At 38.2% G+C, this 17,468-nt stretch overlaps 1 protein-coding gene across 3 annotated transcripts in view; it reads left to right on the top strand.

Annotated features, from left to right (window-relative positions):
* The window catches only part of MIB1 (MIB E3 ubiquitin protein ligase 1), a 74,171-nt gene extending 67,716 nt beyond the window's left edge, over window positions 1–6,455 (top strand). For all 3 annotated transcript variants that reach the window (XM_031504016.2, XM_021551558.3, XM_021551557.3), the window contains exon 21: window positions 66–6,455. In XM_031504016.2, coding sequence (XP_031359876.1) covers window positions 66–206 — 141 coding nt within the window. In that variant the 3' untranslated portion in view covers window positions 207–6,455. The remainder of the gene's footprint in view (window positions 1–65) is intronic.
* Window positions 6,456–17,468: the final 11,013 nt, after the last annotated feature.

Raw genomic sequence — 17,468 nt, 5'->3', positions numbered from 1 at the left:
ATGTTGCATATTCAGTACCATATAACTACTGTCACTGGCTAGTAACCTGTCAAAATCTTTTGCAGACGATGTGTCCTGTCTGTTTGGACCGCCTGAAGAACATGATCTTCCTGTGTGGCCATGGAACGTGTCAGCTTTGTGGAGACCGAATGAGCGAGTGCCCCATATGCCGCAAGGCAATTGAACGGAGGATCCTTTTGTACTAAACAGGGGCCAGGGTCTTTTACTGTGTTGTGAAAGAGTAAGGTCATGTTGATGCTTTTAACCCTCTATTCATTTGAATGGTAGTAGAGGGTTCTAATGAAAACATTTCTAATACTGTAGCACAGATTTGTTACATAGTAATTGTTTAAAGACTGTGAACGCACCAAATAAAAGAAACAAACAGTATTTGAATAGTCAGCTTGTAGCTTTACTCTTAAAAAACGTGTAAGCCTAATGCTAATGTAAAGCAGTCTTTTTTTCATTTTGTTTCTGTCTTCTTCTTAAAGTTTAAACGGACAATCTTATTTTGGTTTTGTTGATGTGTATCCTGTATGTGTCAGATGTCAAGTGATGTAAGGGAATTTTTTTTTTATATTGTCAATTACTACCAAACATAAATATTTAGGATTTGAGTTTTGCTTTATGCTTTTTTTGTGTCAGCATTTCCTGTGCCAGTTCTGATTCACAATTAATTTGTCTTGAAATACACAGCCATGAAAAATCAATACAAAATATATACACAGTAATAATAGATAGGCTATTCCCATAAGATCATGCCTCAGAATGCGATGTTAGGGTAATTCTGATTTCATGCCCTTTGTTCCTGAGGATGGGTTGTGTAGCAAAAACTAAAAAAAAAAAAATCTGTTTTAGAAGCATTATGTTTCCAAAACGGCACTTTGAGCTAACAGGTTCAAACTAAGTAACGTAAATAGCGAGCTTCATAATTGTGCTGATTACTTGACTTTGTATGGAATTGCTTTTAACTTGAGTGGAAAGGAGAATATTTGAGCAGTGTGTCAGTTATCCCTTTTAGATTATTGAATTTGATCCATTGTGTAGAAACACACACATGCGGAGCCGTTTAAAAATTGTGGATCTGTGAATTCAGAAAAAACAGATTTTGTAAAATTTCCTTTGTTTATAAGTGAATTTTATTGTCTCCAGGCAAACAGTGTCAACAGCAAAAGAGAATATTCAGTATTGATTATTCATCTAAGTGGGGTATTAACACCAGAACTTACCTGTGAGCATTACTGAATAATACTGCAAATGAAGATATTGCTGACAGAACAGTGAATCTGTGAGCTGTGCCTAGCTGAGCTGAATTTTGCTGAAGGAGTTTGTTTTCCCTGATATGATCAAGAGCTATTCCTCCTGACCCCCAAAATGCTACTGTTACAGACTGCAAACTATTCACATTTTGAAAACAAATGTATCTTTTCATCCTTCTTGGTAGTAGAAAATATGTTGATTTAAGGATTTCTTGTAGCTAAAAGGAATCTCTGCTTACTCCTAAGTGATTCAACAATTTTCTGAGTGCATAGTTATGTAGCCCATTGCCATTGTGCAGACTTCATTTGGACGTGCTCTTGCAGAACAGTAAAGAAATCCATGCTGGAGTTACTTAGGTGCCTTACTTGCAGCTAAGACTAATTTTTCATTGATTTCTCATTGCTTATGTCTAAAAATGTGGATAAAAGGATAGTTCAGGGAAAGATCCAAGAAAGGATAATGTTTTAATTGTGGTATTTTCAGATAAATCAATCTGTCTTCTGAAACTTATGTTGATATGCCTGAACTGTGCAAATGTTGGCAAATGTCTCAGAAGACTGTTACTAATAAACTGTAAAGATAGACAAACCTTTAAGCAATAAGATTTGAACACTGAAAAAAGTTTTCCAGGAAACAAGTACAGTGATATATTGGAAAAGTCTGTATAGAGGGACTTTTAACATCATGAAGTGGTGTAATACACAGCCTTACAATAGTCATCTTTAATCCTCATCCAGCATTCCAAATGTTCCTCATTATTTTCAGTGTTCTTTCATTGGACACAATCACAATCTGGAGTCACTGTAGTAGTCTGGTTTATTTTGTATACTAGTGGTCATTTGTTCTCAGATAATGTGCATCTGTATTCTTGACCAAATGAAGCAGCCTTCCCCTTTTTTGCTTCTTGATTCCTACTCTAAAATACCAAAATTTCAAGGAGTTTTGGAAAGTTTTTGATGTAAGGCCTTGTTTCAGTTCAGCATTTTGGTATCTCCACTTGAACTCTTTGTGCATCTGAGTGTTCATTGCAATTTTCATTTGGCCAATGCATACTAAGGTTTTTTGTTTGTTTTTTTTTGTGGTGTTTTTTTGGGGTAATTTTTTGCTGTTGTTGTTGGTTTTTTCTTTTTTTTTTTTTTTTTTTTTGGTAGCATGTTTTACAGCTGAACCTTTTATAGTAGGCTTCAGTTTCTTGTCAGGCTTCCCCTGGAAATACTTCTGTAATAGGATATGCCATTTAATGATCCATTCTGAGTTTTAGCCTGTCATGCATCAGATTTGTACCTTGATTTCCTCTATCTCTGGCAGACATATTTTGTTCTCATAATTCTTTAAGGGAACCTCTGCAAACTTGGCTGCACAGATGCAGGGTGGATCTCTTCTTGATAACACAACTCAAAACTGAAACCTCAGTAGAGCAGTATCCATTTTCCTGATTCTTTTTTGCTGGAACAAGCCAGAATTACTTGAAAGTATTCCAGCTTAGCATCAGTTGAATAGTTCAGCTGAGTTAGAACAGATCTGAAGCATCCTGGTTAGGAAACTGGATATAAGATGCAAGTTACTGTTTAACACCCTCAGTACTTGAATGCTCTCCACAGTCCTATGGAAATGGAGACAACAACTGAAGGAATTGCTGTAGGAGCAGTTTTGTGTCCCATACTGCTCTCACAGCAGATGTATGTGACTGCATAGGAGTTTGTGATTGGATTCATTCAGCAATGTTGTGTGCCAGTTGAAACTGAACTGTGTCATCTTGGTGCTATTTTGGTGCCAAGAAAAACAACTGAATTAGAAAAACTAGGAGAGCTAACCAGGATGCTTAATTTATTTATACAGGTCTGTTATTTACAGGAGTATTGTATCTTGTATGTAGATGACGATACCTCCTTTCAAAAAACTTAAATGAGGAAAAATGCTTGCAAATCTGGTATCATTTATGAAAATAAATATTTATATTCAGACCCTCTCTTTTCAGTCAGATGTAGAAGGTGAGCTAGTATTGTTAAGGAGCCCAAAAAAGCTCATTCACTTTATTTTGTGGTTATGTGTACAATGTGCACAGGGAACGAATGTTTAATTGGATAGCACATATTTGAAGGATGAGAAATTCACATGAAAGCCAAAGGGGATCATAACAAGTAGGAGAGCTAAGGAAATATCACTGTGCATCTGTCTTCAGCAAAAGATTAAAGTCTAAATTTCACCTGAGCAAAGTAAAAGTTAGAAAAATCAGTTGGGCATTTAATTTATTGTAAAATTGTAGCATGTAAGGGTTGTAAGATTTGTTATGTCTAGTGCCCAGCATTTAATAATAATTTTGAAATTAAATGGAATGAAATCCCTCCATTTGTTTCTTGAAACAAGATACCTAAAAATATGTATTGTTCAGTGTGAGGTATGCTCAGATGTTTAAGTAAGATGTTTTCTTTCCCATTTGTTAAGAGACATTATATCACTATGCAGGGATTTAAAGTGTAAAGACAACCTAAGAGGTTAACAGAATAAATTTAGTAGTTGTATGTGGTAGTATATGTAGTACCACAGTTGTAGATTGTTAACTTTTGTATAACTACCTTTGACTTTTTTTTCCCTTCAAAACTTGTATCATCACTTATTGTGGCCCAAGCTTATATGCACTTCCCAAAATCTGGGCTGCTATTACCTACTTTGCATTTGTTGGATTACTGTGTATTTGTATGTTGGGGTTTGGAGAAATCCCTTTTTCCTGAAGTGGATAATAAAAACTACACTGGTGAGATAGCAAACAAGTTACTTTGTAAATGTGAAAGTTTAATTAGAAGGTGGTGTTCTTAACTTGGACTGGCTGAGAATATAGCAGATTTGCACAAGTACTTGTGCCTTGTTAGCATAGTCTTACAATTGGTATTTTAGCTTCTTTTAAAGACCTGAAATGGTCTTTTAAAAATAATTAAGTACTTAATGTGTAGATATTTTCTAGACATGAAGGTTTATGTACATGTAATTATCTTTAGCAGTATTAATTGCAGTTAGTGTAAACACTAAATTGTTTGAAGAAGCTGCTTTCAGCTAGTGATCTGAGCTTCCTCTACAAAACTAATTGTCAGAAATTTAATTTTACTCTTCCAGTAGCAGCTGGTGAACCGAAGAGCCTATCCTGTTCTTTGTGCTGCATGGGTCAAGTTTTCACTTAAAAAAACCAAACCCCAACAACACTACAGTCTAACTAGCAGTGCTACCTCCTTTCTGTCAAAGTGCTGAATTCTTCTCTAGCAGTTTGTTGTCTTTGCGAAGGGGTGGGAAACGCATCAGTTTTCTTTTGCTTCATCAGTTTTGATGTCTGAATACATTGCAGAGTTTTTTTTTACTTTATAAAATTATTGTGTAAATTGCATACAATAGCCATGTGTGATTTGCCACAAAGTACATTGTATTCCTGTGCATAAGTTGCTGGAATTCAAAGTGTTGTCTTTGTGTGCATTTCATATTTTATTTGTGTTGACAAATCTAAACTGTTTGCAGAAGCTTTAGGGTGTGCCATTTTTATAGCTAAGCCTGTGGTAAATACACAAGTTCTGACTCAGGGCTTTTTAACAACTTCAAACACATTTACAGTATTCTTCAGCACATCTTGGAGAATACTAGAGATTTAATGACTCTACAGTGCCTTGATAGAACTATTGAATGGGCAGCAGCCATAGGGTCTTCACAAAAATACAAGTATCTTCTCAATCCAGTTAATGAGTTTATGTTGATATAGTTGTAATGCCCTTGCCATGGATTTATAAACTTGTATATATTTTCTGTAAAGGAAATTTGGGAAATTTAGATATTGCTAAGCTTTCTGAAAGCTGATTAATTGTTGCACTGGTCATGAGGATCTGAAGGGCATAATATTCAAATTTACTGGAGCAGCTTTTGTGTCAAAGACAGCTGAGAAAATTTTCTGTATGTGACATTTTTAGTGTGAGGGAGAGGTCATTGTATAACATGTAAAAGTACCTGCTTTATTTTGATCTAGTAAATCTTCCGTAGTGAGAGAGAAATAACCATCAACAAATCAGTATGTTTGCATGCCATTTCATAGTTAGAAAACTTCGTGTCATTTTGAGCTTCTAGGAAATACTTAATTTGTCCAGCCTTAGTGTCTTTATGAATACAAGCTATTAATGGTAGAAAACAGGTTTTAATTAATTACAACAAACATTTTTGCTTTTGTTAAAACTAACTTTGTATTTTCTGTAAACTGTAGATTTTGACATGACTGTTTATTGGAGAAGTTTAAGATAGCCTGTGTGAGTGTACTGTATTTCTGTATGCAGATAGCATTATATACTTGCTTGTTTTAAAACTGCTTAGAAATGTCTAAGCTTTTCAAAGGAAATGCTGATGTACTGTATGGTTAGTAAAACTTGTCATATAAGATGTATACTGATTTTTTTTCAAGAGCTTTGATTTAAAAGAATAGTTGGACTGAATTAATACTGATTTTTTGCACACAACATTGGAAAAGGGGTGGTGACTCATTTGTCTTCCTCCTTCTTAGTTGTAATAATGTTAGATGTCACCATGGAATTTGAAAATTGGATACCTGAAAAAGTATTTGCAAACTTGGTTACTTGTTGGCATACAATGTTTAAAAGAGCACCAGACATGATTGAGAAATTTTGCAGTCCAAAGTTCTTAAAAAACCTGTTTCTTTTATAATATGTTCCTGAAGAATGAATTTGTGAAAGCATCAGAAATGCTATGTGCCTTTGAATCTCCAAGGTACTCAAACATTGTTAAAGCAGCACAGTAGAAATTCAAAGGGTGGATTATTTTGTAACAACAGAAAGGTTGATTTAAAATTATCTCTGGATTATGTGCAAATTTTTCTGTAAATATGTAGTACTGTTCTACTGACCTGAGTTGCTGTTAAGTGTATGTTAGACTCTGTGTTTACTTGTAAATGAATGGCCTTTACAGATCTGGCTATGTGAATGTGATCATTCAAACATCTCCTGCCAGATACAGTAACTTCCATATTCTGAGACAACAGATGCTGCATCATGGTTTGTACTTTTAGGATTCAATTTAATGGATGCATTTGTAAAAAAAGCAAAAATCTATGTAATCAAAGGCAACAAAACTTATATGGCTTAGTGTTTTTATTTGTCCTAGTATACAGGTGAAAAAAGGAACTGACAGAATAAAAAGTTTGTTGCTCTCTTTCTCAGTTTCTTTTCATTTTTCAAGTTTCTTCAGCCTTGGTTTATGTGACAGGTCTGTATGAAAAGACTGTTTTCAAATACTTCTGAAAAAAAGAATTTAATAATTTATGCAAATTGTTGAAATATAGTTGAAGTAGCCTTTTGTTCTTTGCTTTGGGATTTATGAACTCTTCACATATGTCTCCTTACATGTTCATTGAATATGATGAGAGCAGTGCTGGCATTGGTTGAAGACTTCATCTCTGTGGTCTCAAGGGTTTCAGCCACTGCTGTTGATTGTAGTGGAACCTGGAGGTTTTGCTAGTATTTGGTGTTGATGGGTTTAGATTTTGAAAAGGCTGTTTCATACTGTACAATATAAATAATTTTAGTAATTTTATAACTACTGTGTAATGCAATTAATTTCTGTACAGTGCACTTTGCTCTTCTAAGTCATTCCAGCTATATCCCATGTACAGTCTTCTCTTTTTGATGGGAGTAGCGAAAGTGCATGGAGATCTCTTTTGTATTTGACATTAATCAAGTGCAGAGTTCTTCATGGGTTTACTCTGTTTCATTTAGGGTAGTATTGGAATAAAAAAGCATTAGCCATTCTTTTCAGACTTGGTTTTCCACCATAAGGAAAGGAAATACATGTAGTCAGAAATAAAATTGTTGAAGTTCTTGTGGTTTGTGCAGCTCTGCTCATGATGATGATATACATTGGAAAACTATTGCTTTCAAGGATGAATCATACCAACATTTCTTGATACTTAAAAGAAGGTTTTGGCTGAAAAAAACTTCAGGGTTCTAAATGGTTTCTTCCCTTTTCAACAGAGTAGTATGTCCTAGCTTTCCAGGAGATAGTAAGGTAGTCTTTGCAGTCTTTAGAAGTGATGTTATGATGGATTACAATAGTTTATATTAAAAACTGAGAACTGTGCCAACTGGCAATATATAAATTTTAGTCTTCAACAATGCAAGGCTTTAAGGGAAAGTCATTGCAGTATCTAGTACAATTGGGACTTAATGACATGTGACTGCCCTAGAGAAGCTAATAAACCTAATTTCTAAAATTGCCTGAAATTGTGAAAATACACTTGTGAGACTATAGTGACCTCTTGCAACATCAACACTATTTCACTGAATTTTCCTTAAAAATCTATGGGAGATGATAAAACAATTCTGAACCAGTTTCCCCATTGATGTGTCTGCAACCTCAAATGTGTATTTCTCCCACAAGGGGTCAGTAGCACCCTCCATTTGGCACCACTTTTTATTACAATATAAGCAGAAAGCAAACAAGGGATAAGGATGATTACATTAACATGTGGGTGGACCAGACCCAACTTGTCTCCTTCTTCAAGCAGACTAAGTATAATTAGGTTATTTGCTGACTTCAGTAAGGACCATATTCTGTCCTCTGACTCTCATGTGACATGAACATTGCTACTATTGATTAGGGCAAAGTTCCAGTGGAGTGTTTGCCTTTAGCTCTAGTTGAAAGTATTCATTTAGTCAAGCTTTTTTTCAAAAGCATGCAGTTGGAGCAGATAAACTGTAAGAAAGAGCTTGTCCAGCAGACGGGAAAAAAATTCTTGTATGAGTGTCCCACATAGTCTTAATGATAACCACAGTCTCCCTAGATGGCTAGAGCTGATTAATATTTTCCACTCTATAGTAACACAGCTTGTAGTTAAGCATGCTTTGAAGCCTATCAGGCTGCTCTGTGGAAGGAATTTCCAGCTTCTCAAGGCTTCCCTGAGTATGCAAGTTACTTGAAGACCAGAAGTTTGAAGTAACTCATAATCTTCTCCCAGGAGGCTGAACAGACTAGAGAGCTATTCCTTCCAACAAAAATTTCCATCCCTTAGCAAAGTCATGTTTCACAAATATGAACCTTGAGATGGTCAGTGTCATTCAGGCACAAGGTTTTACGTGTGTTGAATTTAACAAGCGGCCTTCCTTACCTTTGTGTTTGCAACTCTGGTTATCCTCTCTGTCACATCTATTGCAGGGTTTGCATTTCATGTCCTCAGTGCTTCTGTCACCACTACTGAAATCCTCCATTTCAATTCTTTATTTGTCTTTTGTTTTTGAAAGCAGAACTGTGTCCCTTTCTTCTTGGTATGTCCCTTCTGAATGTCCTCCTGTTTTCTTTTATGCTTAAGGTTGGCATAGGCATAGTGAAGCCCTCTTCTTGTGTCCCTAATGCCACTGTGAATTTACTGTGCCAGGAGGAATTCCTGAATTTGGTCTGGGCATAATTTCGCATTAGTTTATTGACATCCCTTGTTTCTCTCTATTGGTGACATAAGATAAAGATTTTGTCTACCACCTGAGGAAAGGATAGGGGCACTTCTGATCTCAACCGTATGAGGAAATTCAGAAGCAAGTAAATGTTTCAAGATTGGCTTTGGTGACATCTTTTTGTCCTATAGGCCGCTTGTCATTTTCATTCTTACTGTATCCTGGATTTGGTTTTTGGTGGCAGCCTAAGGGTTTCTTTTCAAAGAAACTTAAAAGCAACTAGAAGAGAGAAACTATTCTGGAGGATCTTGTGCGCTTGTGTTGCCTGGAGGAAGTTCAGTAAGTTTGCTTTCAAAGAGAAGGATCTGGTTTTGGACTTCTTGCTGCCTCCATAAAGAATTGGGGAAAGAGTTCCATCTCTTTGAATGAAATAAATCTGAAACCATGTTCCAAGTAAATATTGCTAAGATTTCATGACCCTTACCTCTAATGTTGTAAGGTAGCATGAGGTTCTGTATGTAAGCTATAGAAACTAAATAGCAATTATATGGCATTTTTTTCCCAATGGCCATAGATTCTTGCCTTTGAAATACAATATTATTATTCTTCCTCTTTTCTTCTTCTGTGATGAGACCTGTAAAATAAAGATTACTTCAGATCTATCCAGACAAGGTAGCTTTTCCTAACACAGAATCCTACTGAAGCTATTTGTGGTACAGTCATACAATTTAAAGAATCATGCTCAAGTTTTTTTGTCTATTGTTCTGTTTTATAGCACATGGCACATAAAGCACCTAATTTAGATTGATACTGGGTTTTGGTCAGGTGATTATGATTCTGTGTAAGGCTGACGAGGTCTTCATATTGTTGTCCTCTGAAACTGCATTCTCCCGCCATTTCATGTAGAGGACATAGTGTCTGGAAGCACCATGCTTTTTTGTTGAGATAAAAAGTGTGCTAGAGTAAGGGTATGGGAAACTTAAAGCTAAAATACAGTTATAGATAGAGTTCTTCTGGCGTTTATGAAGTGAGAAACTCAGATGGCAAATTTGACAGAAGAGTGGCACAGAGGAATTTAAAACTCTACTAAAATTGAGTTTTAAATTCCTCTGTACCCTCTCAAGCCTGTAACATGGATGCATTGAGTCCTGCTATAACCCTGCCATATCCTGCATGTCCCACCACCCTGCATAGGTCCCTCCACACCAAATCTCCCTGGAGGAATAGGTCTTAAAATTATATTCAAACTATTCCACCCATGGAGAAGGAAGACATAGGAGTTACAAGCCAGTCCCTGGTGCAAAAGTTGCCGATTTACTGTTTTATTTAACACAGTTCTCTTCCCATGGCGCACACTGAGGATGTAAAAGGAGTACGTGATCTTGATTTGGATTCTGTATGCGGTGGCTGTCTGCACCCAGGCAGCAGCATAAAGGAGCTGCTGCAAATCAACTGCTCAGTAATGAGCTGTGTGAGGTGCTTTCCCTGCAGCAAGCAGAAGTGCTTTTAAAGTGTTGGAGCCAAGTAGGGTTGAGTGGGCCAAGCCCTCTGGGCATCTACTTATCCTGAGCTGACATTGCTTTATTGGTAAGTGGCATGAAAATGAAATAGGTTTGAAAAGTGTATCTTCATTAACAAGGTTGGGATACCAGACATTTAATTCTAGGCTTTATCTGCTGTGCTGAATCAAGCAGTGACACCAAGATTTGGCAAGCAGTTGTTGAGCACTCCAGGAAAGGTTAGTCATTGGCTTTTGTAGGAGTTCCTCAACTTTGAGGATGTAGTCAAATACTCCTCAGGGGGAAAAAAAAAAAAAAATCCTAGCTAGCAAGAGTGTTTCAAAATAGAGGTTTTTGGTTTTTGTTTTGTTTTGTTCTCACCCTCTACTGGCTGGCAACTGTGTCTGGTTTTTCGTTTCTCTCAATAATTTTCATTTAGCCAAAAATGCTGCCATAACTGCGACTTGACATCCGGATTTGCCAAAATCAAACATGTATCCTATATGTCTGTTCCAGCTATTCCTGACCATCATACTGCCTCTCCTCAGAACATCCTTCCAAGGGTATGAGTGTATGCTTGTGGGGTTATAGGAGAGCTAGTATTATCGTCTGTAACTTTCCTGGACAAAGGAAGGAATTTAATGGTGATTTGATCTGATCTTTTTCTTTCTATCTTCAGTTATCAAATGTTGAAATGCCTTTTTTTTCATGTGGCATTTAATTTTAAGAGGAAGATGATGAGGGCATCATTGCTGTGCCTTGAGTTCCTGGATTTGGTCTGCCCTTTCCTACAAAAATCAGGCCTGTTCACCTAAGATTGGTTGTTTTATGAGATACAGGTATTTAAACGCTAAGCTAGCCAGCACTGCTCATAGGAATATTAATAGAGATGGCATGGAGCTGGCAGGTTTTTCTAGGGAAGATAAAGAAGAGCTTAGCACATCCTAGGTTAAGCTCTTCTCTGTCACAGCTCAATGCTAAATGCTGTGTGACCTGCAGTGTCTGAAGGGTAGATATAGATTAAGGCATTTTCATGGCACAGTGCGGTGTCCATAGGAGCTAGCAATGAGGGAAATGCATTGCATCCATGATAGCGTAGTATTTCTTGTAAGTTGGTACATTTGGCTTTTCTGGAAGGATAGGTAGGCTGAGATGAGACCAGTAGGTACCCTAGGAAACCTGGATATAGAGCATTGGGTGGTGCTTGGTACTTGTAGCCCAAAACTCAAGAGCAAGTTTGCTTGCGTATCTGTGGATTGGCTGGCAGTGAATTAGAAACAAGAGAATCTATAAGGCACTAGCTTTCCATGCTGCATTAGAAGTGTCCTTCCCTGTGGTTTATTAATTTGCTTCCTCCTGATACGGAAAGAATGCAGGAAACTAACAAGCCTAGCTTGTTTTGCTGCAAACTGTGTATATGCAGCATTGAACTTCTCCTTAGATAGCTTTGAATGGGGACAGGCAAAGGGGAAAAAAAAAAAGGGAGGGGGAAGGACAGAGGTTTTTAATGATGTGTTACATTATTGATGGAATTTCTAACCCAGAGTACTGCCTGTCTGGGAGCTGTGGGCAGTGTTACCCACAGTTACTGCTTGCTTGTGCATAGTTCATTTTTGTTTTATTGTTCAGGGAAGATAAAGTGGTGTCTCTGCTAAGTGTGGTGACTGGCTGGGAACAGCAGCTTGGTTCTGCTGAGCACAGCTGCCAAAACTGGAGCAGGCCAAGGGAGGGCGGTTCTTTTGTCAGGGACAGAAATGTGGTCTGACACAGCTTTCTTATCAAAGGGAAGGATTTTTCACTTCAGGAGGAAGTTTGGCTGGGAAGGCATTGGATAACTTTTTTTTTTTCAACTCTGCGGGAAGTCCTGTATAAATGTGTTTTCCATGAATGTAATAGTTCTGCTTCTGACTCTCTGGAGAGAACATTAGTGCCGTGCATGCGGGAAATAACACAAGGGTGACTAAAATATTTTTAATATGAGTAAGTCAGCAAACACATCTTGTGTGCTCACAGCCAGGAGCCATTTGCTCTTGGCTTATGCCATGGAGCAGGCAAAAAGTAGGCCTCTTTTATGTCAAATTTTTTATTCTAAGTATTTTGAAATTTCCCTTGATCCATTCCAAGCCATCATCTTGTAGTTAAATTAAAACTCAGACTTTTCTTCTGGTAAATACCTTGTGTAACAGGAGTGATTTGTTTGTGTTTCAGCTTAAACTTGGATAATTTTGTTTAAACATTAAGAGCCTATGTGTATATAATATAGAGAAGTTTCTGTAATAGAGTTGAAGAAACAAATTATCCTCTAACTGAGGCCATTAGATTGTGATTTGTTAGATTTGGTTTCCGTGGTTTTCCTGTGAGTCTTTACACGAGTCAGTTTTGTGTTTCCTCTCTTAATCTTAAGTGTGAAATGAGAAATTACTGCTTGGGGGTACAAATAAAATCTGCTGGTGTACGCAGGGAATCCTACAACAGCCATAATGAGTTCCTGAGTAGCTAAGATGAGGTCCCCTGCCAGCCAGTCACACTGGTGTACCAGCTCAGTTCAGTGTTTTCCTGACAAAAAAAGTGAAACCAGGTACTAGTGCTACTTCACTCTTACCACAGAGCAAATAGGTATAAAACGAACCAATACCTTCCACCACCCAAGTAATGGGAGTTATTAATTAACTAGCAATTATATAGAATTACGTATTTTATTATACTTTGCAAGTAACTGTTGATCATTATTTCCTTATTAAATCTGTTAATGAGAAAGAGCTGTATTCAATACAGGTACTGAGTTATAACTAAATTAACTGACAAAATGCCAGCTTTTGGGTGGCAACATTTCTCTGAGGTTCTGTGTCTGTGATCTTGTCAGTGCACTGAAGCATTTTAGTAAGTGTTCTCTGGAACTCCACCTCCCACAGCCAGTGGGTGTCACTGCAAGCATTGCAGTGAGGGAAGAACGATTTTGGGGAGAAAGAATAAAAGTTCAAGTGTATGCTGTATTTTCTTTAAGTTAGAAATAATTGCAGAAGAACAATTAAATCCTGACTTTCTAACCTAGCAATTTGCATAGATGTCTCTTGGAGATGCTTAGAGGTTTGAAATACTTACTAAAAAAAACCAAAATTTAGTATCCTAGAAGTATCCTTGGCCAAGGCCAATCTTGTGATAGAAGTCATGTCACTGGCAACTTCCATAGCCATGCTGGCCCCAAATGCTGACTAGTGCTGAATGTTATGCACCTCAGAGATTATGGTGGTTTAAAAAAACCCCAACACCAAAACAGAAAAAGAACCCCAAAAACCCTTTCCTTGAATTCTTTACAACCACTTCTATGCAATTTTTGCCCTTGGCAGAGCTGAGTGCTAAAGGCCACTCTATGACTGAAAGCCTCCGTCTCCCCAGAGGAGCTGGCCGTGCCCAAGGCCAGATGAGCTGACATGGTGGCTTCTTCCAAGCCGCTGCTGGGACAAGATGTGGCCACACTGTCCCGGCAGCCCCAGCCCTGTGCCCCCAGCGTGGCACAGGGCTGGGGCTGCTCATGGCACAGACATTGCCCAGCAGTGGTCAGGGTGGCCACTCCACAGGTCGTTGCTAAGGCTCGAGTTGTCTCTGCCTGTGTTATCATCATGAGGATGACAGTTTAAACAGGCCTTATCACTGTGTGTTCAATCAAGGTTTATGAGGGCAGATAAAGGTGTCACCTAGTTGCTTTGTGTGTTCATTAAAACCCTATTCTCCAGTAGGACTTTGCTGTGTTACGTTTTTCTTTTTTTTCCTTTCTTCGATGAATTTTAGGTGTCTTCTGAAGAAAGAGGTGCATGTTGGAAGGAAAGGCATAATGCTTACTTGAATACCCCTAATATTTCTGTGGGGAAGCCCAAAGCCCAAATTTAGTAGCTTGCTTGACACAACTCTATCTGTATTTAATATCTTATATTGTCATAATTGCTTATTTAATAGCTCAGTAAAATTTCCTAAATGCAGCCTATGCAGGGCAGTAAAGTGACTTGTGTGCACTTCCCTGCTCTGTTGTGTTGGTGCTGAAGGTGCCTTGGGAGGGGCTTGGTGTTACTCAGTTATGATACAGGATGTTGTAGGTTGAGTTTCCATTGAGACTTTTCCTGATGGATGGAGACTGCTTATTGCCAACACGAAAATGTAAGACTTGTTCACTTACTGTTCTGGTTGTATGTCAAAGCTGAAGAAATGGTTGCAATAAATAAATAGTCATATAAAATGCATCCATAATTTTCAAGTCATCTGTCTGTGGACAGTAGTAGAAAGTAGGCAAAGATTGTCTCTCTTGTCCTGTAAACTTCTTCATTTCAAGGTGTTTTGTTTTTCCCCCTCAATCCATGTCCTCCTAGCTAAAATTTAAACCAAATACATTGGCTTAATTGTATCTGATGTCATGTCCAATTCTGCCAGTCTTCAGAAGAATCTTTTTTCTACAGTGAGCAGAAGTTGCTCAGTTGCATTTTTGTTGGTTAAATCAAATTTGTTTTAAAACAAAACATATACAAAACCATAATGAAACATGATTCGTTGCAGCTGCTTGCTGTGTTATAAAAGAGGAAAATGTTAGGGGAGTCTATTGGCTAAAAAGATTTGAAAATATGTAACAGACTCAAGACCTTAGTTCAGGCACAAATCAATTGAGATTGAGCATGTGTGTTCAGGCTCTTTTAAAAAATGGGAAGAAACTGAGTACCCAATTGATTCCATAGATCCCCGGGTCATTGTAAATTCCTGTTATTTACACTTTAGCGTATTGGCTCTCTGCATCCTCTAAATTTTGTGAATAGCAATGGCTGTTGGCATTTCAGAAATAACTCTTTCACTTTGTTTACAGTTTTGCTGCTGCTGGCAAGCATTGGACTATCAAAGGCTTTAATGCTGTGCATGTGCATTTCATAATAGAATGTTATTCTATGAGGATAATAACACTTACTAGAGATCAGTAATAAAATGAAAAACAGAGGCTCTCCACCATCACTTGTTAACACTTCTAATGATTGTTTGCCTATTAACACTAATTGGCTATATTGCTTCCATTTTAGCCCTGTGCAGGCTGTCATAAGCATAAGGCACTCGTATATGTACAGTACTTATGAATAGCTGTGCTGGCCTACTGATCTCTGCAATAAAAGTTACTGTACCATGATCTGGGTCTGCTTTTTTTTCTAAAATGTTTTATATCAGAACCACTTGTTGACCTCTGCCTTATCAATTCACTCTGTTTGCCTTTAAACAGTAGTCACTGTATTCTCTAGAATATTTGCCTGGTACAGTAGTGTCCATTTAGCCTTGACCATGGAATACTCTGTGGTCATCCAGTAGTACAGTATTTTTTTGAAGCTTGCATGAAAACTATATGTGTTGTTAAACCTTTATTGGACTTTAAACAGTTGACTGTGGGCACTTAAAAATCATAATTGATTTGCCTTCTGATGTTCCTGGAGCTAAGATAGAAAGTGTTGTGATTACAGCCAGTCACTTGATTCAGGAAACCACCTTCACTCAGTGAGCCCTTTTGGCAGGGTGAGGAATGGAAATATGAAGCATGGCAATGAAAGGTGCCTTTGGAATCTGAAGTCTCACCCCAGACACATGTGCTAACATGCTAAATTGCCAGAACATGGTTGTCATCCAAAAGCTTGCCTGGCTTCAAATGTATATTGATTTCTGTTTCCTTATTTAAATCCAGAAAGCTCATGACAATAGAATATTAGGCTGAAAATCTGGGGATAATTTGGTACAGAAGAATGATGTGATTCAAATATTAACAGTACCAAGAGATCCCTGGCCTATTTCTAGCCAGATGAATGGGAAAGCGTTCTCAGTGCAGAGTAATTGGCTTTTCCCTCCTATTCTTGTTTGGGTGAGGCAATATTGTATCTGCAAAGGGGTCCTTTCAGCCATGCCTCATAGTAGTTCACCTCTACTATCCAACCTTAGATGCTGAACTGAACAAAAACAACACTTCAGTACAGTTCTTGGCATCAGCGGTTTTCTTCACAGATCTTAGGCTGCTATCACCAGCCTCTGGTGTAGTGTCAAGAAGTATCAAATAGCCACAGTCACTTCTCTGCTTCCATACTGAGAGGGGAATCGTGGCAAATCAGGAGCAGGAGAGGGCCCTATTATGGGAAGAGCCATGAACAATCATGTTTGCCACTGCCTCCCCGGAGCACGCTGCTGCCTCGTGAAGGGAGGCAGAGCGTGCGGCGCCGATAAAGGACGGCGATGGTGCCAGTGGGGCCATGGCTTTGCTGCGGTGTGTTGTGCCGTAGCCATGGCACCTGCTGATTGATGAATGTCTGTGGGCTGGTGCTGTGCTGAGGTATGATTAGATATTTATTGCTAACAACCATGCTAGTCCAGTCTAAGAGATGACTTGAGGCCTCTGCAGGTCTGTTGAGAAGACTTGTTCTCAAGTTGAGGCATCTCTATGTAGGTCAGTGCTTGTAGACTCCTGAGTGCTCACCAGCAGTCAGCCTGGTTAGTCCAGCTCCTATGGAGAGGTCAGTAGCTCCACTCACTGGGAGATTGCCAGCCCCTGTCCATGAGGATGTGGCAATTGATTTTCTCAGTTGAGTGAAAAGAGCAAGAAATCCTCTCCATGTGTCATTCTGGAGCAATTGCTTACAATATCACATGATTTGTTTTATTGTGCCCACCAGCATTACTCAGGGACATACAGTGAATATTAATTTAGGAAACAGGTTTGTTTCTTCTTGAGGTATGTTTCATTTATCTTCAAAGCAGACCTCAAAAGCTAATGATTTAAAACCATTTCTCCAGAGAGCAGAGTCGCTAAATCCAATCAAAGAATGTATCCCACAGGTATTTGTGTACCTCCCTCAAATCAGTCGATAGGACTGATTTATTAACTAGAAACTTCATCTTTTCTAATTACAATGCAGGCCAGCCACAAAGTTTTGTTGTTGTAACCCTCACCCACCTTCCCTGCAATGTTGCTTCTTCTTGTGCTAATCTAAATGTAAATTGTAAGCCCTGTGGGACAGGGTCTGTCCCTTGCATTCTCCCTTTTCTGTGCATTTAATTTAATTTAATTTCCTTTATTTTACATTTGCCCATGATCCTCATGGCAGAATAGCTGTTGCTTGCCTTACATGCTCCTTGATGATTCCTAAATTCATGTCTTTAATCGAGTCCACTCATGGCCTCTCTAGTCCACCATGAATCAGAGGGTCTGCAATAAGCCAGCAGCACAGAGCGTATTTTAAGATCTTAACAGCTCCCACTGGACCCTCCTCACTTCCCCCAT

Source organism: Lonchura striata, chromosome 1, assembly GCF_046129695.1.
Source record: "Lonchura striata isolate bLonStr1 chromosome 1, bLonStr1.mat, whole genome shotgun sequence".
Lineage (NCBI taxonomy): Eukaryota > Metazoa > Chordata > Aves > Passeriformes > Estrildidae > Lonchura > Lonchura striata.
This window is presented reverse-complemented; position numbering and strand designations above follow the sequence as displayed.